We start from the raw sequence: 25,968 nt of genomic DNA, 5'->3' as shown, positions 1-25,968 counted from the left end.
TATTTTTTAAAGGGCTGCTTCTGACTGGCAAGTTATCAAAAGTAATGTATTAATAATCATTTTAACTATTATTTAATATTGATTACTGCAAATCATTTACATTTGCCTCCAGATGAGATTAATGCCATTTTTTCTAGTACAGGGAGAGTGAACAGATTTATAAACTAGTAAATTTGTAAAACATCTTGGATTTTCTTAAAAAAAAAAAAAAAATTCCATAAAAATTTGAAAATGTTTTTCTAAATGTGGTAATTCATAATCTTAAAATTAACCCTTTTGCTCAGACAGTAAAATGTGACTTTGTAACAGTTATTAATGTTATTCCTATACATTTATGCAGTTTCTTGAGTTTTTAATGTTTTTTTTTTTTATATATATAAATGAACAACTTTTATGTAAAATTCACTTAAAAGATCCACATTTCTAACTTTCATTCTTGGAGATAACATGGCCAATGTGGCATACAACCAGGGCATACAACCAGAAATCATTCCAGTTTTATTTTTTATTTTTTATTTTTTATTTTATTTTATTTTTTTGTAGAACTAGCACAAAGTGACATAGTGATGGTTACTTAAAAAAAAAAAAATCAGCAAACATATTTTGGGGTCTCAAATGACCCTGAACAGCAGACAAGGGTTAATACAAAAAGTTGCATTGTAGTTGGTAATAATGTTTGTTTACATTGTTAATGAAAGTTGTTGTACATACTCTCTTTGAAATAATAGTGAGGGACCCTTACTCACTTTGCTGAAGGGAAATTGGTGTTATATGCTGCCACCTGCTGGTGAGAACCAAAAATGCATTGTGAAGTTACACATGGCCATTTAGTTTACTTGTTTCCAACTCTTTTTTAAATTTAAATAAATAAATACATTCCCCACGATCATAATCACAAATATAACAATGACTTTTGAGAGGGGAAGGCTGCTGGATCTGTATTCAAGTGGGTATTCAAGTATCAAACTTGCAGGTGTGTTCACCTGCGTGAGCGCGTGGCAGCTGCAGTGGCAGTGTGAATGCAGGCGAGGGCGGCGTGTCATCACACATTTCAACAGCAATTAAAACTCGCTGCGATGTCAGGAAGTAACACGCCGCCAGTGTCGTCAACAATCTGAATGCGCGCTAGTATTCTTCCTTATTTTTCGTTGAACATTTTTTGGTGTTAGTCACTTGTGCTGTTTACAGAATCGTGACTGTTTTACCTGAGCAGTATATGTCGGTTTATCGTGCCTGGCTTGGCAGTAATGCAGGTGGACGGCTTTTAATAGTAGTTGAAGCACTGGAAGTTTATCTGGAAAGCACGGCAGGATTTTTTCCATGATGGAAATGACTCCGTTCTGGAACGCAACGAGTGTTTTTTGAAACAGGTACATTTATTGGTATTGGTATTTAATGTACTTTTTTTTTTAATTGGCAGTCCATTGAAAGATAATTATAGTCAGATTTTCTAAACTCTAAAAAGACAGTTTTGTCATTGTTGTTAAAACGCGTCATGACGTTTGTCTCGTGTTTGTTGATTAAACTATTGGATGCGTTTTTATTACACTGTTAATTTGAATTTAAATTAAATACCTTTTTAAGCTATGCTAGAATGGAATTGGTGTATTTATATTTTTCTCTAAATTAAAAAAAATGTTTTAAAAACAAAAATCTGTTTTTGTATGTTCTGACCATGTTGTGAATATTTAAGACAATATTATTTTTCACATTATATTTTAACATGGTTTACATGTAATCACACAGAAAGAAAAATCAACCTAGTCGACAGAGAAAAATAGTGTAAAGAAATAGCTAAATATGAACAGCAATACTTGAGCATTGAAAGTGAAATTGACTTTTTAAATTAATTTCTTTGACTTTTTTCTTAATTTTTAACTAAATAATAGTTGTGGCTCACAGATTATGCTGTTTTAGAAACTGTTGCAGTTCCAACATTAGACAAGTGTGTACATGCATACACTGGTGGTCTGACTGCTGTTTCCCACTTCATCTGGCATTCTTTCTTCTCTTTTGTTTCCAGATCCTTATCATGCTGTACTGCGCAGTGTGGTATGCTGATGCATGTCTGTGTGTTTAAAGAATGAATGTCACGAACGGAAAGACGACAAGCTGCCAGGATGAAACGGTCTGCACTTTGCAAATTTACCCCAGGTTGTCTGTCAAACCTGGGCAAAGCTGCATCCTCAGGGTCCCGAAAGAGGCGACGGCAGCCACTGTCATCAAGACCGCTCTTGCCACACTTGGCTTGGACACGTCCAAGACGTATGTCCTCGCGGAGGTCCAGGAGTACGGCGGAGAGGAGTGGGTCCTTCAAGCCAGCGATCAGCCTGTTAAAAGAGTCCTTCTCTGGCCTAGAAAGGCCCAAGACAAGCACCCTCAAAGTGATGGATACTTTTTCGCCCTTCAAGAGGGAAGCTACGATGGCGTTGACGTTATGACATCTGTCCGGCAAGAGAAAGTAGCTCAGGGACTTGTGAATCGGGGTTTTGTCACGCAACAGCCCAAGGAATACGACGATTTATGTAACCTCCCTGAGCTGACGGAGGAGAGCATCTTGGGAACCCTGCGGCATCGCTTCCACAAGCAGAAGATCTACACGTTTGCGAGCAACATTCTTATCGCGGTCAACCCCTTCAAGTTTCTCCCCATCTACAATCCCAGATATGTCAAGATGTATGAGAACCACACGCTGGGCAAGCTAGAACCTCACATTTTTGCCATTGCAGATGCTGCCTTCCACACAATGCTGAACAAACGGGTCAACCAGTGCATTGTAATCTCCGGTGAGAGTGGTTCTGGTAAGACGCAAAGCACCAACTTCCTTATTCACTCCCTGACTGCCCTCAGCCAGAAGGGCTATACTAGTGGAGTGGAGCGAACCATCCTGGGGGCAGGCCCTGTGCTTGAGGTAAGTTCTGCTGTGGGTTTGAGGTTAATCAGATTTCATTTTATACTTTGAAGTCTGATAGTGCTATAGTTGTAATAGGAAACCAAGAAAGGATGCAAAACAGCTAATGTTGAGACCCTGATGTTTTACAATGATAATGTCCGTTGGATGAATGGCAGCTGTAGCCTTGTTCAGGGCTCAGCAATAAATGATTTCTTCAACCTAATTGAAATTTTTTGACATTTAGAGATTTTTCCACTACATCATGTTCTCCACATCTCAAATGATGCATTGGTTTTAACAGCATTTCTGTAGTGGAAATGTTGATGGAGTTAGTGTTGTAGGTGTGATAAGCTCATGTAAGACAGTCTCCTTTATCTCACTAACACTCATTTCACAGCTAGCATTTTTTTATGTCCTTAGTACACAATATTAAATAATGTTTTCAGTGTCCAAGTCAGTTTTATTTGAGAATTGTTGATATAGTATTTTTAGTATTATTAAAATTTCTCTTTAATATTTATATTTATATTTTCATATTTTTATTGTGTGCTTTTCACTTCGGCTTGATTTTATTTTTTTTCAGTTTCTAATTTTTGTTTTTTAGTTAAGTAAAAAAAAAGTTCCCATGGGCCTAGATTTTGGGTCTAGATTTTTTTGGTTACACTCTGTCTTGTCTGTAACTGTAGTCTCATTTAAAATTGAGTTGCTTGACTCATCTGTATTTCTTGATGTGCTGATAAAGGGTCTCTTTGTAACGGAAATCATGACCTCTGTGCAGGAAGTGGCTTGTCCTATCAGTAATATTTAGCACGCTTTGAGCTCTTCATGTTGAGGACTATTAACAGTGCAAGATAACTATGATAAATGTGGTACTGTCTTTAAGTAGTGCAATAGATTGTGTGGTTTCCTCTTTTCTCCGTTAAAGGGTCATATGACGTTGCTAAAAAGAACATTATTTATGTATTTGGTGTAATGCAATGTGTTTCTGAAACGCGTAAATTTTTACAAAGCTAATCACTCTGAAAAGAGAGGTGTGCTCTGATTGGATAGCTATCCAGTGAGTTGTGATTGGCCGAATACCTCAAGCAAAATGTTACGCACCTTAACATACTGTGATGCCGTGTCCTGATGCGACAAGACAAATAAAAATAAAACCCATTATAAACGAGGCATTTGTTACATCCAGTCGGGACATAATTACTGATTATAATGACTTATACTGTCTTTTTACGCGTTGCGGTACATGTATTGCGCCACGTTAACATAAAACCATGTCTGCATTTGTGATCGGAGAAACGACAAACAACAAGCGCTACTCTACACTGCTAAAAAACTTCCCGGTTGAATCGTCAGTGGCAAATCCTTTACATATGAAAACGTACTTCTAGGCTGTGAGTCAGAAGCACCAGAATGTCCTTGCGAAGTTGGAACTGCCCCACTTTATAGAAATAGACACCGGCATTGTAGGCTACTCTCCCAGGAAACAGTCCTCGTCCTCTGTAAAATGCGCTGCACACATCTGAATATTTGGGTTGAAATGTTCTGGAACAGTGTTGTAAATACAACTTAACCACTGATTTCTAGTCGTGTCCTCTTTTGGAAGACCAAACAACGTAGTTTCGCTTTCACAATGAAACACACAGCATCTCCACAACATGGCAGCGACAGCAACAATACTACGGCGAGAATCAAAGTTATGCCTTCTTTCTTTGCGTGAACATTTGGGCGGTGTTATGCAAATCTTCCCACATCGTGACATAGATATTTGGGGCCGTGTTTGAACGAGGCATTTTAGGAAGGCGTGGTTCATTCTCTTTGGATTTGAGACTTTAGTCTTTGCAACTTTACAGATCTTCTTTATGCACCAAGAGCTTGTAACACTCCAAAGACAAAGGAAAAATTGAAATGGCATCATATGACCCCTTTAAGCATGGCCAAACTAGGATCTAGAAACCATTCTGCTACGTCACATGGCCAGGGCACTTTCACACCACTTCCTCTGCTTCTCTCAGGGAAAAGGGGAGACCTCTGACTCCTTGTACACTATAAATAGACACTGTAGATCATGAAACTCTCAGTCCGTTTAAGGGTTTCAACACACTGATATTTATATGTGCTGCCATTGTTAATACTCAAAACAGTGAGATGAATGACTAGTTCACAACACTCTTAGGAGTTTTTCCATTGTTTATACAATATATTCAATACAAGTATGGTATATATCTCTGAATAATCCACTTCCTAAATTTCCTCTTCAGGGTTTAGTATGAAGTGCTACTAATATGCCAATGAAGTTCTCTTGAGGAAATAACTCCTTAATGTTTCCTTAATGTGGCCTGAAGTCCCGCCCACTTAAACACATTGGTCAGTCATGCACTAACCTACTGGGATTCTCAATCTGATCCTAAACAGGTTGAGCAAGTTCTCTGTTTTTCGTAAAAGCTTTCTTTTATCAGCTCATACCAGCCCCTCTCAGTTCTGCAGTATTGCTTACAAAGAAAGTGAATGGCAAAGAGGAACAAGCAGCTTGCGTTATGCCTTGCTGGTTTAAAATAGGCTTTATTTCTTATAAAGAGGGATGGTAAAAAAAAAAAATTTGGTTATGTTTTGAGTAGTTGTGTGTAATGGGTAGAAGAAGCAGAACAAGCAAACAGAGTGGGATTGGTGAAACTTTATCATCATACGCCTGAGGTTGTGTGTGACCATTAATATTTGATGCACATTTAAATGAATAGATTAGATGATTATTGGATCTCATGTGCCTTAGTAAATGATAAATGAAACATGCTCCTGAAATTAATCATTGAAGTTGTCTTGTTCCCAGATTAAGTACTTGGTAACACTTTACAATAAGGTTCCATTTGTTAACATACATTAACTTGGGACATTAATTTGGGTACAAGACAACACTTCTGTACAAAAGTCTGGGGTCAGTAAGATTTTTTGTTTTATATTTTTTGAAAGAAATTAATACTTTTATTGAGCAAGGATGCATTAAATTGGGGGGAAAAGTCGCAGTTAAGATGTTTCTTTGACAATGATATATAAAAAATGTCTATTTAAAATTTTTCTATTTATCCGGGAATCCTGAAAAAAATATGAATAAATATAAAAATACAGAAACTTGTTTGTCCCTTTTGGTACAAATAAGTGTTGCTTCATATTACTGAGTTCTGTGTTATCCTCCTTTGGTTTTTTTTTTTAAATAAAAACACCTGTCCCTGTCTCCCGCTTCACTCTTTCATAAAGACCTTTGTGTATTGGGTTCAATATGCACATTGTTTGTATGGTAGGGTTATTTACACATTGTGCTGTTTATCTGTTATGCATCAGCTCTAGAGACTCCACTACCGCAATAATTGTGTTTTAGCCCTATAGCAGATAATTGTACACCTTTCCTCACCTAAAAAGTTCTTCATTGGATATCCAGTTAGCATTGTCCCATTTAGGTATTCAGACAGATTAATGACTTCTTAATGGCCACTTTTTTTGTAACAAAATAAGAAGAGGTATGTTTCTGAAAAAGACCAGAAAGGTAAGATGGGATGTACGATGTCATTGTGGTTGATTTTACATTATGGAAATTATGGGCATTCTTATCCAAGCATCATTTTTTTTAACTGCTCATATTTAGGGTTACTGTTGAAAACATACCAAACCGATGTTTTTGAGAAAGTAAAATGGGTAAAAAATAAAAAAAAGGGTCATGTCATGTTTTGAGAATAAAACTTGTTGCACTTGTTGAACTTTAATATTAAGAGTTTCTGCAATTCAGTTTTTATTTTTACTTGATATTCGTGAGAGGTGCCAGTGCTCTGTTATGGCATCTGAGGAGTGCGCTTGTGACCTTTGTCCCTTTACATAAGAAAGAGCCCTGTGGGAAAGGACACCTAGTAGCTGTTTAATATGTACAGCAGTGTTGGGCCTGATCTCACTCTTGTTGTTGAGCTTCTAACCCTGAATTGTTTTGTGTCCTATGTGGAAGCCCTGGGCGTTGGCTTCATCAGAATACCAGAACGAGTCGTCGTACGGCAACATGTCACGACAGGCTCACTCAGGCTAGCTGATTAAAACTTAACATCTGACAGATGTAACCTCTCATTCAGTTTTCTTTCTATTCATGCGTTTCCTTAGTATTCATTTTCCTTTCAACATGGAAGTGGAACAGTGAAACTGTATGTTTAAAAACAAGTTTACAACAGGATAAAGTCCTGAATAATGGTAATGGTAGAGATCGTCTTGAAAGTATGCACGTATTGAGAATCAATAGGGAGCAGTGAGCAAGCCTGTCGTTACATGTTACACATGCCAAAGTCTGTCTACAGAAAATTTAGTTTAAAAATTGCAGTATGTATTTTCTTTAGTTTTTGTGGCACAAAACAAAATATCAGATGTAATTTCTCAAAAACTCCCCTTATCTGCCATTGTTCTGGCAAAAAGAGAGCTATATGTTAACTTAATCATGACTCAAATTTTAGTCTTTTGTTCACACAGCTATCATAAGACAAACAAGTGATTTTGTGTTTTTTGTGCATTTTGGAACTTTATAGTGTTTTCATTGTTTCAAAAAGAGTGGTTCAGAGATTCTTCAAAACATCTTAATTTGTATGTCACCGAGTGTCATATGAGTTTTAAAAGACATGGTTGAATAAATGATGACAGATTTTTCATTTTTGGGTGAACTATTGCTTTTAACTGGAATAGGAGGAAAATTGCACATATATCAGCATTAACTACATAAACAAGCAAATGAAAGCCATCTAAGATAGATGTGTTCATTTGTTTGTGATGCCTGAGGGTGATATAAAAGTAGCTCTGTGCTGCCCACTAAATGTTTTTTTTTATATTTCCTTTTTGTAATCTCCGACAACCTACATTCTGTGGTTTGAACAACTAATAATAATAATAGTAATATTCTAATGTCAGGCTGTGGTTTCACATCCAGTTTCTCTGTTCAACAAGTTTTAAAGGCTAGTTGAACTGATTAAGTTAGGCCACAATCTCTGCCTCAACACAAGAGTTGTCTGTCAGCATTCATGAAAATCATATCAGTGCTTTTTTTTAGTCTGAAATATTTTTCTGTCAGCTTAAAAGAATTTGCCTATCTGATGCATTCCTTTCTGGCTTTCTCAGGCCTTTGGAAATGCTAAAACAGCATACAACAACAACTCGAGCCGCTTTGGGAAGTTCATTCAAGTGAATTATCTGGAGACCGGCATTGTGAGAGGGTGAGTCATCTGTGCACTTCTGTCCATTCTACATCACACACCAGAACTCCCACAGCTGCAAGTCAGCCACATAAGAGATTTTCTGAACTTGATGCTAATGTATTTTATCTTGTGAGGATAATGTTAATTAAATATTTTGCAATACTGCTAATTCATGTTCATAACCACCATACAACATTTGTTGATCTCATTCCCTTCTTTTTAGAAAATTGTCAAAAAAAGAACAAAAATAACATGCCATTGATCTAAATTGATCTAAAACAGTTTGCTCAATGTTTTAGGGCTGTTGTTGAGAAATACTTACTAGAGAAATGCCGCCTAGTGTCCAGAGGAAAAACTGAAAGGTAAATTAAAAAAATAGAAAACCATTATCTATATCCATTTTACATTTAAATTGAAAATGTGAAGAAATGTATCACAGCAACATGCATTCCATGTCTGTTTGTTATCTGACTTTCAGGAATTACCATGTTTTTTACTACCTTTTGATTGGAGCCTCAGAAGAGGAGAAAGATGAGTTCAAGCTCCTGCTTCCTGAACAATACCACTACCTCAAAGAAGTAACTCTCAGAGAATCAGTGTTCCCTAACAAAGCTGTTTTAGTTTCAATTAGTGTTCATGATGCTCTCGATTGTCTTTTGGACAAAAGTGAGATGACAGAGAGAGCAAATGGAGATTTCTGCTAAAGCTTGTCCATTCTTTTTATCCTGATAAAACACTGTCATAGTCAAATTCTTTCAAGACTATATTTTCTGGGCTGGCCTGTCCATTTTATTTATGTAACTATTTATTAATATTTAAAATTAATTCTTCACTTTTCTGCCCCTCAAAGGAAATCCCAATTGTGGAGGATCAAGCAGAAATGAAACATGAATTCAGGAGAGTTCATCAGGCCATGGAGATGGTTGGTTTTCTGCCATCGACCAAAAAGCAGTAAGTGAGAAGTGATTTCAAGAAAAATATTATGATGGTGATTCAGTCGGAAATGAAGTTAATTCATCTTAAAAAAAATTTAGTACAATTGCCTCAGAGGTTAAATTATAAGAAATGATAATGTTTATAATCAACTCAAACATAATTTTTGTATTTTGCTTAATCTGAAATATTTATTTAGCTCTGTTTAAATCACGGAACTGTACATTAACAATTACCCATAAATAGTAAATATATGTACAGATTACTTCAGGATAAATAAGATTTATGATGTCTAATTAGGTTTGTCCTAGAAGGATAAAGTCACACTGCAGAAAATTTACCAGTTGCTTGTGTGACTAACAAATGAAGAATTCTGCTCTGGTACAAGTCTGTGCTTGTGTCAATATGTACTGTGCACTTTTTGCCATGACGACAGAATGCAATACTGCAATGTCAGACATGACACATTTAGATCATTATGAGCTGTCTTCCAAGGAGCAGCAATGTTTCTGCATGTAAATATGGTTCTATAAATCTGTTAACTAATAATTATTTATACACTGCTAGAAACACAATTATTCAGACAAAATAGGAACTTTATTAAATTATTCAAGATCTTTTCCTATGTGACATTTGATTTACCTAAAAAATCAAATAAAAAAAAAAGTACCAAACATTCCACTGCATTATGTTTTTTGAACATGTAATTCCTTGGGGCACCTTGTGATGAAAGTAAATATATTTTATAAATATAATTCATACTGTATTGTAGTTCAATGATTGATTGTCTTTTTCAGGATATTCTCTGTACTCTCTGCCATTCTGTACTTGGGAAATGTGACATATCAGCCGAAAGATGTTGGCGAGGAGCTTAAAGTTGGGCCTGATTGTGTCCTTTCTGCTATCTCTGACCTGCTCAAGGTACCACTGGCTACTTTAGTGGTCAAGATAAATTCATCACAAGAGACTAAACTTCTTCCCCTCATACTGGTTCAGATATTTTTTTATTCATTGTGGTACACTACACAGAAACAGAATTACTTTAATTAGTAATACTCAACAGTAAACCTCACCCCCCAGTTCTTTGGAAATACTGTGCAGTGACATCTATTAATTTACTGGGTCATCACAACTACATGGATAAGAAATAGCATCGTCATTACTAAGCGAAACCCAAATATGCATTCACATATCATATTCAGTGCATATTGTAGAATCAAAAACCCTGAATCATGATGACTCTTAGCGGGTTTTTTTTTCTTTTAGAATCTTTATGATGGCTTTCAGATTTTCCAGTCATTTTTCCATGATTTGTCATTTAAAGGATTACACAATCTGTGAAATTCTTTTAGATCAGGTGACAGATTCCTGTCATTCTCTGTTTAAATCCTTCTTTTTATATCATCCCTGTTCAATTACAGGTTAAAGTGGAACTGCTTGTGGGAGCACTGACTACAAGGAAAGCAATGACTGCTAATGACACGCTGATCCTGCCTTATAGCCTCAATGAGGTAATTACATCTATTATGTGTTAGGTGGTACATATACTGACATTTGTCAACTCTGTACCCCCATCCATTCATTGACTCATGTGTTAAATGCATATCTGTCATACTTTATGCATGAAGTCAGCTGTTTGAAGAGGCAGCTCTGTCCTCTCCATTTGTCTCTCTTCATTTCTGTACTGTAAAAATCTGCTGACCTCATAATGAAACTTGTCTTCAGGCCATCACTGCCAGAGACTCTATGGCCAAGTCTCTGTACAGTGCCCTGTTTGACTGGATTGTCCTGCGGATCAACCATGCTCTACTAAACAAGAGAGATTTGGAGGAGTCTGTCCCGGTGTGTAATTTGTTTATGTGATATTATATTTACATATACACAATTTATATGGAAGGGCTTGACTTGGCGAACTGAAAGCATCTGCTTTGACATTGTACTTGATAAAATATTCTCTTCCTTGAACAGTGCTTATCCATTGGTGTTCTGGACATTTTTGGATTTGAAGATTTCAAGACGAACAGCTTTGAACAGTTCTGCATTAATTATGCCAATGAACAACTACAGTATTACTGCAATCAGCGCATATTTACGCTTGAACAAGTGAGCGGAGTTGTACTTTGATTGATTTCTCCACTAATTATGGTGGATGGGAATTTCTGCAGCATATGCCTCATGCTTGCATTGTGTTTTAGGAGGAGTACAGGGCAGAAGGAATCACATGGCACAATATTGACTACACCGACAACATTGGCTGCATCAGTCTCTTCAGCAAGAAACCCACCGGGCTGTTTTACCTGCTGGATGAGGAGAGCAAGTGAGTTCAATCCCTTATTCCTACTGTATGTATTGTAATATTGTAATATTTCTTTAGTGGAAAGTAAAGTTGCTTAGGTTTTAAAGTGTTTTAGTTCTTAAATTAAACATTTTGGACCTACTTTGCAACAATGGGTAATATAATTTTAGTTCCTTATAATGGAAAAAATTACCCCTTATTTATTTTGAACAAATGCAAAAAAAATTTTTTAAATGTATACAAAAAATAATATTCCGATGTATATTAATTATTGATAAAAGCATGTGCTTGCTGTAAAAATCCACTGAAAAAGGTATATCCTGTAATACTGTGCAAATACACTACATGAATTGTACCTTGCATATGAGTTAGGATGGATAGAATATGAATTGTTATGCAGCCAATCTTTCGTTATGTTGTTTCGAGTAGTTCAGTAATTAATTTTCACCTTTTTGTTATTCCCTCCCTAGTTTTCCTCGAGCTACAGAGAGCACTCTACTAGAGAAGTTTAAGCAGCAGCATCAGGACAATCCGTTCTTTGTGCAAACCCCAGTGCGGGAATCAGCTTTTGTTATCCAGCATTTTGCTGGCAAGGTCAAATACCAGATAAAGGTAAAGGAACAGACCTTGAAACTTTTTTTTTTCCTTTGCACAAGCGTGTAGTTGTGAAACAAATGATGTGTCTATGGTGGGAAAACAAAACTGAATAACGTTTTGATGTTCCTGCCCTATAGGACTTCAGAGAGAAGAACACGGACCACATGAGGCCAGATATTGTTGCGTTGCTTCGTAGTAGTGAGTGCAGTTACCTGCGGCAGCTGATCGGGGCTAATCCGGTGGCTGTGTTTAGGTGGGGCATCCTTAGGGCCACCATACGTACACTGGCTGTGTTTAATGAGGCTGGGCGAAGCTGGGCAGAAAAACATCCAGGTAACATCTATGCGATCTACTAACACCTTTTTACTTACAGCTTGCAGAAGTGGATTACCATTGATTTTTACATGTTTGTTTCCATATCAGATCAGGTCAGGCGCTACTCCAGACTCTCTCTAGGGGAAATGAGGAGACCCAGCACCATGGCAGAGAGGCTAAAGAGGTAAATGGACTGGATTAGTTCCTGTAGAAGTGGGGTTTCTTGATTTATGGGAAATAATGGTGTTTGTTTTATATTTGATCTATACAAAAATGGCCATTTAACTGCATTGAAATGCATTTCGTTCTCTATAGCCAGGGGTCTTTGATTGACTTTTCTTTTGATCGGTCTGAAGAGGGTCCACTTGAAGCATTTGAGGACATTTTTGCAACATTTGAAAATAAGAAGTAAGTTCACCATCACTTAAGGATCTTTATACCAGGGTTCTTTCTTGGGTTCTTCTGCATCTGATGATGATTTCCGTCTGTGAATTAAGAGTCTAACTGATTTCCTTTTTGATTGGATTCATTTTCTGTGAAATGGGTGATTGGACTGCCTCATTTCATCTGTTTACTATTTATCGTGTTTGTAGTATTAATCACCTTTCTAAACTTTTCTGATTTGGGGTTGGGGTCAATCAGGGAATTGCATGCCAAAGTCCTCCAATCCCTTAAGCAGTTTGGTGGTGAAGTTCCTCAAAAGTTGCGTCTGTCCACAATGTCTGTGAGGAAGTCTCGTCTCTTCTCTCAGTGAGTGGGCCACATGTTCTGTGACCATCTGTCTGTGACGGCTCCACTGCTCTCTTTCAGCTTGTGCTTATATGTAATTTCAAAATCAAATTGACTATTCTGTCCCTTTTTTGTTTTTCTTCTAAAAATCGTAATATTTTCAATCAAAATCTTAATTGTATCTTACTACTATCTAGGAAGAACAGGCCAAACAGACACAAGCAGCTAATTCCTAAGGTAAATTCATTCATCAAAACGTGGTGTTGTTGTAAAGGCAAGCTGTTTTTAATCGTATTGAAGAATTGCCCATGTAAGCTTGATACTTGTCGGCTTTAATATATTTTTATATACATCTTTATAGAAATATTTATTATATAAAATACAAAAAATATTTTAAAATGTTTTAGATGCCTTTAGATCACAAGAATGATGCAATTTTTTTGTAGAATTTTGAGAAATAAATTCAGTTCAGGTATATCCAAAGTTGTACATGGGTGAAAATGAAAATGAAAGAAATGTATAAATGTACAGAATGAAGAAAATTTATATTTTCTACTGTGCAAAGTATGTGTATTTCCCTTTTTGCAATATGTTTTCCTTGGTTTAAAATACGAGTGATTCCACTAAATGTTATTGTATTGTTTTCTATACAGAATCTCATAGATTCACGCTCTCTGAAATTCATTATGGGCCTGACGCAGCACAACCGGGCAACCAGGTCTCTGCTTCATCTGCACACCAAGAAGAAACCTCCAAGCATCAGCGCTCAGTTCCAGGTTCAATATTTTTATTATCTTGGTGTGGAAAGCATAAGCTGTTTCATCAGAGGGCTTATGGATCGGTTTGTTCCATCTATGTGTGAAAGCCTTTTTTGTGGTAGTTGTAAATGAGATAAAAGGTTCAGACCCCCAAAGCTGTGGGGAGGTTTTGATATGATTAGCAGGGGTTTAATGGATGCTGATGGACGAATCAGTGAGTCACATGCTTACGTGTCTTAAACTGTCCAGGCATCTCTAAGCAAGCTGTTGGAAACCCTGAGGAAAGCAGAACCTTTCTTTGTCCGCTGTATCAGATCAAATGGTGATAAGGTATGGTGGAGAGCTATTGTAAGTTTTGCGATTCATCCATTTTGTGTATTGGGTCAAGGATCATATATAAAGAACAATGTTGGTGAATGTGTTTACAGAGGGAAATGCACTTTGATGATGCGCTAGTCCTTCAGCAGCTGAGGTACACAGGCATGCTACAGACGGTGCGAATAAGGAGGTCTGGGTATGGAGCCAAATTCACCTTCAAGGTAATGTAATATGGACTGTTTTTAATTAAGAGTTATTAATTAGGGCTCTGAATTTAATACAGTTTTGAAGTAATTTTGAAGTAACTGTTTAAATAAGCAATTTGTTTATGCTCCTTAATCTTTATATAAATGTGCTACTATTGCATTTATTTTTAATTTAAAAACATTGAGAGGATTAAAAACATTAAAAAGGGACAGATTAACAAACCGTTACAAAATGGTTTGCGCTGGACTGTATGCAAGTTATACGCATATTGATTTTTTTTAAGGTCTGTTCAATGCTTTACTCATCTGATAAAATAATGTTCTTTGTTTCTTCTTCATATGAAGACTTCTATTTGGTGGTTAATTTGAGTGCTTGATTTGTTTTAATTGATTAATGACCCTTTTATTAAAGGATTAGTTCACCCAAAAATGAAAATTTGCTGAAAATGTACTCACCCTCAGGCCATCCTAGATGTGAATGAGTTTGTTTCTGTATAGGAACAGATGTGGAGTAATTTAGCATTGCATCACTTGCTCACCAGTGGATCCTCTGCAGTGAATGGGTGCCGTCACAATGAGGGCCCAAACAAAAACAACTAATTGGCACAACTCTGGTCCATCAAATTACATCTTATGGAGCTAAAAGCATCATCATCACTTTTTCTTTTAATTTTAACTAGTTGCTAAAGGCTAAAATACGAGTCCTCTACCTATAATATTGCTTTCTCCAGTGAAAAAGTTATCTTGTCTGAATCAGGGAGAAATATATACAGATCAAGCACCATTTACCAGTGAAAACATACCAAAGCAAGCAGTTCTAAACTAAATTGTCAGTGGATTTTGATGTAAGAGGAGAACAGGAGGTGGACTTTTTCAATGGAAGAAGCATTATTATGTATTACCAACACACATTTTGCTCATATTATGCTCTTATTGCGACAGCACCCATTCACTGCAGAGGATCCATTGGTGAGCAAGTGATGTTATTAAAAATTAAATTAAATTAAAAATCTTTTCCGATAAAGACACAAACTCATCTACATCTTGAATGGCCTGAGGGTGTAAATTTTCAGCAAATTATCATTTTTAGGGTGAACTACTCCTTTAAGATTAGTTATTGTGAAATAATACATTTTGGAACCATGAATGCAAATGCTGTTCAAATTTTGATTTAAACAGACACGTCTTATTTTACAATGTCACCACAGGAGTTTACAGATCAGTTCAGAGTGCTGCTGCCAAAGGAAATATCAACACCTCAACAGGATATCACCAACCTGCTGACCAAAATGGGATTACCCAGATCCAGTTTTCAGATTGGCCGAACCAAGGTTTATTTTACTTACACTCTTCAGTAAAGAAGTAATCTGCATTTTGTCATTCAGATCAGTTTCCAGCTTTCCACAATTGACTATGAATCTATGTGCACAGGTGTTCTTGAAAGAGTCAGAAAGACAAATACTTCAAGAAGCCCTTCATAAAGAAGTGATGAGGCGCATCATCATTCTGCAGAGATGGTTCCGTGCCTGTTTGATGAGGAAACAATATTTGCGTGAGAGGAGAGGAATAATAACCATTCAGGTACTATTCGTTTGGTTGGCCAGGGGTTGGACAATCTTATATAACCTAATCTGAAAGGAGATCAACCAGATCTTCAGTGCGTCTCAATTATGATTATGGTCTGCTGAAAGTCAGCTAAAACCTTACTACCTAGATGTATTTACTTGCTAGGCATTAGAATGTTTTCTGAAGGATCATGTGACAATGAAGCTGAGAGAAATGGTTGCTGAAAATTTTGTTTTGCATTACAGGAATAAATTACTTTTTAAGAAAGATCATTTTAAATTGTAATATTTAACAATATTACTGGTTTTGGTGCATGTTTGATAAATGCATCCTTGATGAACATAAGAGACTTACTAAAAAAACTCTATCATTCACAAGCTTTTGAACAGTTGTGTATGCATTTAAAATTAAGTCTTTCTCTTCATTTTAAACAAACCAGTAGTATTTAATTCTCATCCTGTGTTAGACATAGATGTTCAAATGAAATATTCTCATTTTACAGTATGTAATTCTGTTATACAGTGTTGTGAAATTTATTTTAATTTTGAATTGTCATGAGCCTTTAACGGTTTGTGGACCTGGTTGCGAAACTCTGCAATAAATGATAATGTACCTGAGCAGATGTTTCCTCTCTCATCCCTCAGCGTTCGTGGCGTTATTTGCGCGAGACATACCGATGCAGAGCAGCTACTGTGATCCAGACTGCCTGGCGAAGGTCCAAGGAGAGAACTGAATATCTGAAGCAGCGAGAAAAACTCAAAGCACCGACGTAAGTCCAAGTTACCCTTGAGTGTTTTTTACTTCTAGGTAAAACAATATTAGTCATTTTGAACTTTCTTTCAGATCTCAGAAAGAGCTGGGCCATTTGAACAAGGCTGAGGAAAAGAAGCCAAGTCAGCCAAAGCCACTGCCTCCACTGCCTGATGAATCCCGCACACCTGAACGAAAGAAGACAGAGGAACTGAGCCAGCAGTCAAACACCGAGACCAAGCAACAACCTTCTAGAATCAAAAAGCAACTCAGCATCAGTGAGGACCGACCCATTCAAGATGATAAAGGCAAGACTGGCAATAAAGAAGAACAACCATCTCCTGCAGGCCTTCCTCGGCCTGTGTCGTTTCCAATGAACATGAGCCAAAGTTCTTCTGATGAAACACAAAATGCTGTACACCTACAACGTCACAACAGGCCAACAAGGTTGAAGGAGAAGCCTGAGAAATGGAAGGAGAGGAGCAGTGAAGTAGCACATATGCAGAACGTCAGTGATGAGATACTACGACTTCAGGCAAAGAGAAAAACGGGTTTGCGGTGAGAGTTTTGTTTTGGTCATTTTTTTTTTTTTTTTTTTTTTATAAAAACTTATAAGTAAAGGATTAAAAAAACATTAAACTGTATATTTGACTGCTTGCACCTGAAATTCTTATCAGTGTTTTGTGTATAATAATTTGTCATTTAAGCAACCATGTAATGATGTATATTCAGTTTTTCAGGCAGTAATTCCTGGCTGATAGTACATTATTCCTCATTTATTTGTTACTATTTCTCATATGATAGGAAATGTGGCATTTCCCAGTCCCTGGATAATGTGTCCAGAATGAGTTCTTCAGAGTCTGACAGCTCAGCCTCATCATCCAGAAATGAGGTACTGTTCAAAAACTAGTTATGGTCAGTCTGTTAAATCAAAATTGTTGAGAACTCCAAAAAAAATTGACTTTCATTTATTCTTGTCCCCAAACACAGATACATATACACTACCATTCAAAAGGTTTTTTTTTTAGAGCAAAATTAATCCTTTTATTCTGCAAGAAGCCATTAAATCATTCAAGAGAGACACTAAAGAAATGTATAATGTTGTAAAAGTTTTCTATTTCAAATAAACGCTGTTCTTTTAAACTTTCTATTCATCAAAGAATCCTGAAAAGACAAAAAATATGTACAGTTTACATACAAATCTCACGAGCCGCAAACCTCTGAACGGTAGTGTATGTTGAGAGAATCTCAAAGATGCTGCGCTAATTATTTTACAGTGTTTGTGGTTAACTGGATCAGCAGGTACAGGTAATTTTTTTTTCCCACATCTAAACTGGTTCACGTATCATAGGATATGGTTCTCAACCGTAAGCCCTTCAGACACAAACGTCGGGTAGCACGTCCCCGCAGCGGGCTGAAGTGGGATCATATGGATCTAAACGATACGGAGTACTGGAGTTTTCCCCTTCCTCCTATAAGCCCCTCCACTCCCAACCAGTCCAGTGTCCGCATGGAACTGGAGACTGTGGTAAATGACTGACCTAGTTACAAAGGGACCATTGAGCTGCTGTGGGCCTTGCTTTTGCACGCAACAGCTTACATACCATGAATATCAGCATTAGCTCAATGTAGAACGTTTCAAAGACTTCTCTTCGGAAACCAGGCTGATCCTGTTCTTGGATGTTTCTGACTGGAAGCTGGTTTCTGACCTTTTTTGTTTCATTTGACACTGTACACACACTGAGGCTGCTGCTAGGTGTTATAATGAGTGAATATAGTAAATAGATATAAAAAGAATAATGTTGTGGTTGTTGAGTTGCAGATGGTTTAAATGTTTGACTCGATGTACAAAAAAACTGACCAGTGCTTTTGACGTTTGCTTCGACAATTAGTATCATCATAGAAGTCATTTAATCATCTTTTATAGTACTATTTGGGTCTTAAATAACATTGTTTTTTTTGTCATAAACGCATTCTATTTTATATTAAATGGATAGTTCAACCCAATCATTATTAACATTTTTTGGTGAACTATCCCTTTACTTTAAGTTATAACTATCCCTTATAACCTTTTTGTAACACTCACTTCCTCAAAACTGACCCCAAGCTTTAACAGCTCCAGTATCTGTTTTGTGAGGTTTTAGTTTATTTATTCACTTTTTACATTTGCAGATACTGTGGCTCTGAAGAGCTTCGCCAATTAATTTAACAGTAATTTTCATTAATTTACTAATAATTGTCAGGCCTTGTGTAGATTTAGCAAGACACATTTTGTACAGCAATATGAAATACTGCTAAAATTCCATAACGCAGAGCAAAAAAGGTCAACATGGATCTTGGGAAGCAATGTGGGAGGTTGGTGGTGGCACTAATTTGTGGAAATAAACTCAATCAATTTTCATTGTCAGTCAACATTAGGGTTGGAAAACATTCTTCACTAAAGGGTTGTCAGCTAAACTGTTGTTTTGCATCTGCTTGAATATTGTCTTGCTTTTTCCTGAACTGTCTGTGGTTGGTTTGCTGATCTAAATGCATGGCGGGACTATGGGGAACAAAGTTATATGTACTATTAAAAACTCATCATTGTTATGTGTAATTTTGATTGGAGTGATTATCAGGCATTCAGAGTTTGGATGAGTGAACCACTTGTTTTTTTTTTCTGCAATTTCATGATAATAATGTTTGAGTCTCTCAACTTGCTGTGGTCTTTCAGATCCAGTCACCTGTAGAAATTGATTCGTGCATTAGTATCAAAAGGAGGACAAGTGAAGAAGTAATTGCACCATCCAGCACACCAGAAAGGTGATCAGTCCTTTTCCATCCGCATGGCACCTTGCTGTTCTAGCCTTTCTTTGAGATATCAAAGTTAATGTGTTTTTTTTTTTTATCAGTTTTTGATATTTTATAATACATATAAGCATGTTGCTTGAATTTGAATTTAATAAATTTTTTCTGTTTATATCTTTTAGGCGGGGAATCCTACAATTTTTTAAGAAGCGTCAGACACCTCAGGATGGGAATATATCTATGGCAAAGACATTGGCAGAAAAAGAAGAGCTAGGTTGAATTATTCTCCCAGACCCACTTCATCCAGTCATAATTTAATTAATCTTGTATTTATTTATTCATGTATTAGTTAAATATTTGAATGAATGAATGAATGAATAAAAAATAAGTTAAGAAAAATTTATTTAGTAGATCAGTTGTGAGTAAATGTTTCAGTTGCAATGACTTAGCACTTTTTCTCTCATTTACCTCTCTCTTCGGGCCAAAGCCAGTGGCTCTCACTCTTATTCTCCGCATGTCAAGAACTCAGCCACTTTTCCTGGACCCCGTCGCAACCCCACCATTAAAATCAGCCGAGCTACCCGTGTCCAGGAGAAGTGGAATGCTTCGCTGGACAGAGAAATCACTGACACTAATGAACTTCGCCATTTGGATGAGTTCTTGGGAAATCAGGTTTGTGTTGATGTTTATAATCTTCATCAGCTTTTTGAAAGGCATTTTGATTTTAATTCTAAAGTTGGATTTAACACCCTAGTTGTTAAAAGTTGTTTCCAGAGATCCTGATAGTTTGTTGATAGTCATGACTTTGCACGTTTAAGTGCTTAATTTGTTGGTGTGGTGTTGAATCCAGATGAACGATCTAAGCACCCGCACAAAGGAACTCTCAGAAACGGAGAAAATCTTCTTTTTAGCCACCACACAGTTCAGAGACACCATCAAAAGCATGTACTCTATATCAGTAAGTTTATCTGTGCTCATCTATAACCTTACTCTCATCATAGTTTCACGAGGTCATTATTCGGCAAGTGTTTGAAATGACCTGTTTCCTGTGCCCAAGAATCCCAATATTGGCTATAAGGTGCTGATGTCAGGTTACCAGACGAGAGTATCCAGTCTTGCAGGGCTGAAGAAAGCATCTGAGGTGCCGCTGGTGGTAAATCTTTTTCAGTCAGTTCTGGATGGATTTATCAGGGGAGAGCTCAAACGACTGGAGGCAGAGCCTTGTAAGGTAACTTAAGTTGTAAAGATTTCAACAGAAGCTTAGCTGTGCTTTTTTTGGGAAAGCAAGTTATTACCAGATCCTCGAAGAATCTGGGCCTACAGAATTCCATAGAGGACTTTATGTTTACACAAAAATAAAATTCCCAATTGAATCCAGTTTTGCTAATTTTGTAATGTTTTCATTTTCATGAAAAAAAAGAAGTATTTAAAAAAAAAATCTTAATCTGACCTAAACTAGTTATCATTTATCCTTGAATTTAGCTTGTGTGTCCTTCTGTCTAATTTTCAGGTTAAGGAGAGGAATAGAAGAAAATCTAAAAGAGATACATGTGTAAGTTGTTTTTGTGACAAGGAAACACATTTATATTTATGACATATGATGTGAATATTTATTGCACCTCTTCCAAAAAAACTTTTGTTTTGTCTGCAAGCCTGACAGCCCACTGGGTCACTTATTTAGCACATACCAGGTGACCATTATGCAATCATGTGACCAGTGCAGCTCATTCATTTGGGGAATGGAAAAGGCCTTCATGTGCAGCTGTAAGTATCCACCATCCTTTTTCATTAAACTACGTGAATGGACAAGGATCCAGACAGCGGTACTTTATTCTGTGTTTTCTGTTTCAGCTTGTAAAATGGTGTGTCATAAGAAGTGTCTGAGCAAGATAACCGTAAATTGCACAGGTCACTTTGACAGGAAGGTGAGCACTGCTGTCATATTACTTTATGTAGTATTACTCCATCACATACACACTGTTGCCATCATCTTCTCAACCTCGCTAACATGATAGGGTAGATAGTGACAGAAGTTTAATTTCTATTTGGAATAAAAGATGTGTTAGATCATATAGTTACAGTTTATTTGTATGTTTCCATTATTTAGAAAGATGGTGAGCAGACCCTCCACTTTGGTGTACCTGTCTGTGCCCTGGTCCACACAGCTGACTCTGTACCATTCGTCATGGAGAAGATGCTGGTTCATGTTGAAATGAACGGACTGTACACAGAGGGCATCTACCGCAAGTCTGGCTCAGCCTGCCGAGCCAAAGAGCTTCATCACTTATTAGAGAAAAGTAATAGTGCGATTTCAATTGATTGTTTGATTATTTACCTTGTCATTAACTCTGTGTGTTGCTCTCTGTATTTCTTTTTAATGATTTTTAATGGTTATATGTTATTTATGCATGTGTGTTAGTGATAATATATAAGAGTTCAAACAGCTAATCCAGTCAATCAATCAACATCTTGTGAAATTAAAAGCTGCTTGTTTGTTAGAAACAATCCATTGACATGTATTTTAACTTCAAACCGGTGCTTCTGGCTAAAATATAAATGCTCTATTCGTAATATTGCTTTGTTCATTGAAAAAGTCATCTTGTCTGAATCAGGAGAGAAATATATTGAGGAGCTAGGGATACTAAATTTCAAAATCTGTTGAAATTTTCAGAAGATATTAATTTTTGAGTTTTGCAACCTTTTGTCATGTGCTTACTGTTTACTAGAATCTATTATAATATAATAGATAAGCAAAATTGTAAAATATTTTAAAATATTTAATGTATTTTTAAATTATCTTATAAATATTTAAGCCAAATTTTATTTTGCTTAACCTTTGTGCATTTAAAAGTTTTTTTTATCTCCCCAGATCCGCAGGCTGTCAGTTTTGATAATTACCCCATCCACACAATCACCGGCCTTGTCAAACAGTGGTTACGGGAGCTACCCGATCCACTTATGACACACAGCCTCTACAATGACTTCCTGTATGCTGTGGGTAGGTTTTTCACCACATACAATTTTGGGTGCGAAGGCTTAACATGAATGCCACATATTAAAAAATGACACATTTTCTTTCTCTCCAGATCTGCCAGAAGCATCGGAGCGGTTGCGTGCTATCTACCGAAAGTTGGATGAACTACCTGCCCCAAACTTCTGTACTCTCGAAAGGCTTATTTTTCATCTTGTGAAGTAAGGAGCCTTTGCATATGACTAAGGTGAATATTTGACATCCTGTGCATTGCCTCATCACTTGTGTACTTTCTTTTTATATTTAGAGTGGCAAAAGAGGAAGCTCACAATCGAATGTCTACTAATGCTCTGGCTATCGTGTTTGCACCCTGCATCCTACGCTGCCCAGATTCTTCTGACCCACTTCTCAGTATGAAAGATATAAACAAGACCACTCTGTGAGAATCATTTTGGTTTATCTGTATTCTTTATGATTAGATTTGTATGGTTTGACTTGGTGCTGGTGGTTGGTAGTAAAACAGGAAAAGGTACGATAAAAATACATAAATTGTGTAAGCAGATAAATTGTTCATTATTACCAATTAATTAATTGGCCAACCACCATTATGTCAACTTTGACTATGTTGCCTCACATATGAACCTTATGATTAACTTAACATTTATCTGCAGTTGTGTGGAGATTCTGATTAATGAGCAAACAAGGCGCTATAATCAGAAAATGGAAGAAATTCAGCAGTTGGAAAATGCAGAAGCTATGGCCGTTAAACAGCTCAAGCTCAGAAGGCAGAACACGGTAAGAAAACCATGACATGCTAGGTTGCAAAATACACTTTTTTTTTTTAAGAAACGAGTGCTTTTAATCAGCAAGTAGGCATTAAATTGTTCAAATTGATTAAACAGATTTTTGTTTCAAATAAATTCTTTTGTACTTATTCTAACTTCTATTCATCAAAGAATGCCAAAAAATCACTGTTTTTCACAAAAAAAAATTCAGCAGCAAATTGTTTTCAACATTGATAGTAAAAAGAATTTTTTGCTGAGCATTAAATCAGCATATTAGAATGATTTATGATAGATCATGTGACACTGAATACTGGAGTAATGGCTGCTAAACATTCACCCTTGCATCCACAGGAATACAGAACATTTCAAATTTATATTCAAATTGAAAACAGTTGTTTTAAATTGTATTAATGGTATATATGAGACTTTTTTTCAAAAACATTTTCAAATCTTACCAACCAGTAGTGTAAAAAAGATATCACACTTCAAGAACAGTAAAATTTGTATTATAGCATTGAAATGATGTAATGGCATTATAAAAAAAAAAAAAAAAAAACCTTTTCCGGAATATTAAAAAATGCAATATAGTAACACAACACACCTGTATACAGTATATCACCATGCTGCAGTTGGAGAACTGGTAAACCTTTTTTAGATGTCAGGGATCGAATCTTCTAGTGGAAAGATAGATACTACATAAAACAGATACTTTTTCTAATGTGATTCTTAATGAATCCGAAATATTTTGTAATTAATACTTTTAGTATGTGGTAACCATTTTATAAAAGAAATAAACCACTCAAGACTGTGCTATTCTGAATACCGCCATAGCTGTAGACAACCCGAGACTCATTGTGGCTAACTATTCATAATGGAGTGAAGCCTTACATACCTCATTGCTTAAAAGGCCATTTCTAGTCTTAATAATTAGCCCCTTTAGTATAACAGTTAGCAAAGTACACCTCATGGCTCTAACCTATCATGATTTCATGATCTCATTTTCCATTAGATATTTGAGAGGCCAAAATTAGGTTCCGACATCTCCTCAGTGGACGGAGCCGACCTTGAAATCGAAAAGAACCTGCTTGACAGAATCAAGTCCATTAAGAAGGAAAAGTAAGTTGAGAAAGAAATGTTTAACATTTTTTCATTCATTAATTATTCTTGCTCCTGGGAAAAACAAATCGTTATTTGTTTCTAGTGCTTAATTTACAGTTAAGTAGTGTCAGTTCAGATGTGCATTTTGATCTTATGTTCAAACCTCAGTAACCTTTGTCCAATTGCACAAATTAGGCTTGTGCTGATGTTCTTATTGAGAATTATTAGTACCTCTGTTGTACAGTTCACCACATCATCTGTTTGTCGTTTAGGAACGATTTGGCCTTCAGACTGCCTGAGTTTGACCAGGATAGCTCGGATGCTGAGAACATGGACTCAGAATCATTAGTCAGCTCTGATAGTCTACTAGAAGACCTTTGTGTGAGTTTGGACTCGGAAGGTCAGTACTGAGGTACAGGACATTTTAATTATATTATGCTTGGACACCTCGCATGCTCTGCTTTAAAGAGGGCTTGGATTTGCTGCTCTTTCGGTGAGCTGTTTGTTGAGCTTCAGTTATTTAACCTGCTGTTTCTCTAACCACGGGTTTGCACTGCTGCTTTTATAAAAAAAAAAAAAAGTACAATATTGTGTTCAAATATTTAGTCCCCATTGGCTAATCCAAAGCATCTCTTTCAGCAAACACTGCCTTAAACCGCTCTAAGCCAGAAAAACCTGCTAAACCACCTGATCCAACACATGATCCCAAAACTGGGATCGGAGAGCCTGCTCAGGTACGGAACCAAAACCGCTCTGCTTCACGCCGAGAAGGAGTCCAGTCCATGTGTGTCATACAGAGCCAAGACGTCGCAGAATCCCTCGCCGCCTCCGTTCCTGCAGGCAATCAGGGCAAGAGACGATTTTCAGACCTTGACATTCCTTTTATAGATGAGGATGTTTGACATTAAGTTACACCAAAAAGAGCATATTCTAAAATCTTTGCAAATGTTTGTTTTTCCTGCAATGGTTCAAGCAACAGTCGGTATCCCATTTCTGACCATATCAGCACTCACTTTGTTTTGAGGAATAAATCAAATGCCAGGTTCATGCAAGTGATCATATAGCATTATGTGTTTATAGAATACATTTTTTATAGGTTTTGTAAAAATCTTAAAAGCCATAATTATTTTATGCGTTGTTTTGCTTATGCATTCTTTCTAATCTTGACAACATTTTGATTGTTCAAAATATTTTAACAGGTTTTTTCTATTTTGTCATAGTTCTTCATTCTTCACGCAAACAAGAAACTGTAGAGGACTGTTCTCTTAATGCATTATTCTGTTAAGTTTTCTGTACCTGAACAGTGCTTTCTCAATTAAAAACCAGTGCTTTCTCAATTAAATCAAATCCGATGAGTTTTTATGATCTTTTTTTTTTTTTTTTTTTAAGATGAGATGTTGGAAGAATCATTGCTGTTCTTGCATGCCTGTGTGAAGTGCACTGTTCAAGTGAAGCTACTGCAAGATTTATATATGTATTTTTAATGCAGTTATCCACTGCAGATTCTAAAATGTTCTCTTATCAGCAGTCAATTTACTTTTATTTTAAGGATAAATCTGTGATAAAATGTCAGTGTCATAAAGGCAGATGTTTTATACCACTCTAGTGAGGAGAAATGGTTACAACAGGTGTGTCAGAACTGGGTTAATGCTGCAGATTGTAAATTGTTATGTTATGTAAATTTAAATCAAATGATCTCAGTTTTGTTGTTGGCATTGAAGACATCCAATTATCTAATAAAGATCCAACAAAATGA

The 25,968-nt window shown here is 36.4% G+C and overlaps 1 protein-coding gene across 6 annotated transcripts; it reads left to right on the top strand.

Moving 5' to 3' along the window:
* Nucleotides 1-1,020: 1,020 nt before the first annotated feature.
* Nucleotides 1,021-25,968, top strand: myo9b (myosin IXb). 6 transcript variants are annotated; one of them, XM_042718630.1, is made up of 42 exons: nucleotides 1,021-1,370; nucleotides 2,024-2,911; nucleotides 8,027-8,121; nucleotides 8,403-8,465; nucleotides 8,582-8,681; nucleotides 8,954-9,054; nucleotides 9,834-9,957; nucleotides 10,458-10,547; nucleotides 10,762-10,878; nucleotides 11,005-11,139; nucleotides 11,232-11,353; nucleotides 11,803-11,944; nucleotides 12,067-12,262; nucleotides 12,353-12,428; nucleotides 12,560-12,652; nucleotides 12,887-12,994; nucleotides 13,171-13,210; nucleotides 13,627-13,749; nucleotides 13,981-14,079; nucleotides 14,160-14,270; nucleotides 15,464-15,586; nucleotides 15,687-15,836; nucleotides 16,466-16,590; nucleotides 16,665-17,129; nucleotides 17,376-17,463; nucleotides 17,923-18,099; nucleotides 19,285-19,373; nucleotides 19,541-19,632; nucleotides 19,846-20,030; nucleotides 20,209-20,316; nucleotides 20,416-20,586; nucleotides 20,869-20,910; nucleotides 21,011-21,122; nucleotides 21,210-21,283; nucleotides 21,466-21,655; nucleotides 22,228-22,356; nucleotides 22,445-22,550; nucleotides 22,637-22,768; nucleotides 23,001-23,124; nucleotides 24,124-24,230; nucleotides 24,485-24,612; nucleotides 24,852-25,968. In XM_042718630.1, exons 2-42 carry the CDS (start codon nucleotides 2,084-2,086, stop codon nucleotides 25,112-25,114), a joined length of 5,943 nt encoding a protein of 1,980 aa, XP_042574564.1. In that variant the 5' UTR covers nucleotides 1,021-1,370; nucleotides 2,024-2,083; the 3' UTR covers nucleotides 25,115-25,968. The 6 variants fall into 6 exon arrangements, with proteins under 6 accessions (XP_042574564.1, XP_042574570.1, XP_042574566.1 ...); XM_042718636.1 differs by having other exon boundaries at nucleotides 24,485-24,624; nucleotides 24,852-24,993; XM_042718632.1 differs by having other exon boundaries at nucleotides 1,022-1,370; nucleotides 13,981-14,061.

This window comes from Cyprinus carpio, chromosome B2, assembly GCF_018340385.1.
Source record: "Cyprinus carpio isolate SPL01 chromosome B2, ASM1834038v1, whole genome shotgun sequence".
Taxonomy (NCBI): domain Eukaryota; kingdom Metazoa; phylum Chordata; class Actinopteri; order Cypriniformes; family Cyprinidae; genus Cyprinus; species Cyprinus carpio.
Note: the sequence above shows the minus strand (reverse complement) of the source record. Positions and strands in the feature narration are given on the sequence as shown.

Bases quoted from the DNA above. Each gene is read 5' to 3' on its own strand.
- myo9b (XM_042718630.1), top strand. From the start codon at position 2,084: ATGAATGTCACGAACGGAAAGACGACAAGCTGCCAGGATGAAACGGTC. The intron at 20,317-20,415 runs GTAAGTTTATCT...CCTGTGCCCAAG, and splicing joins AAAGCATGTACTCTATATCA to AATCCCAATATTGGCTATAA. The intron at 20,587-20,868 runs GTAACTTAAGTT...TCTAATTTTCAG, and splicing joins TGGAGGCAGAGCCTTGTAAG to GTTAAGGAGAGGAATAGAAG.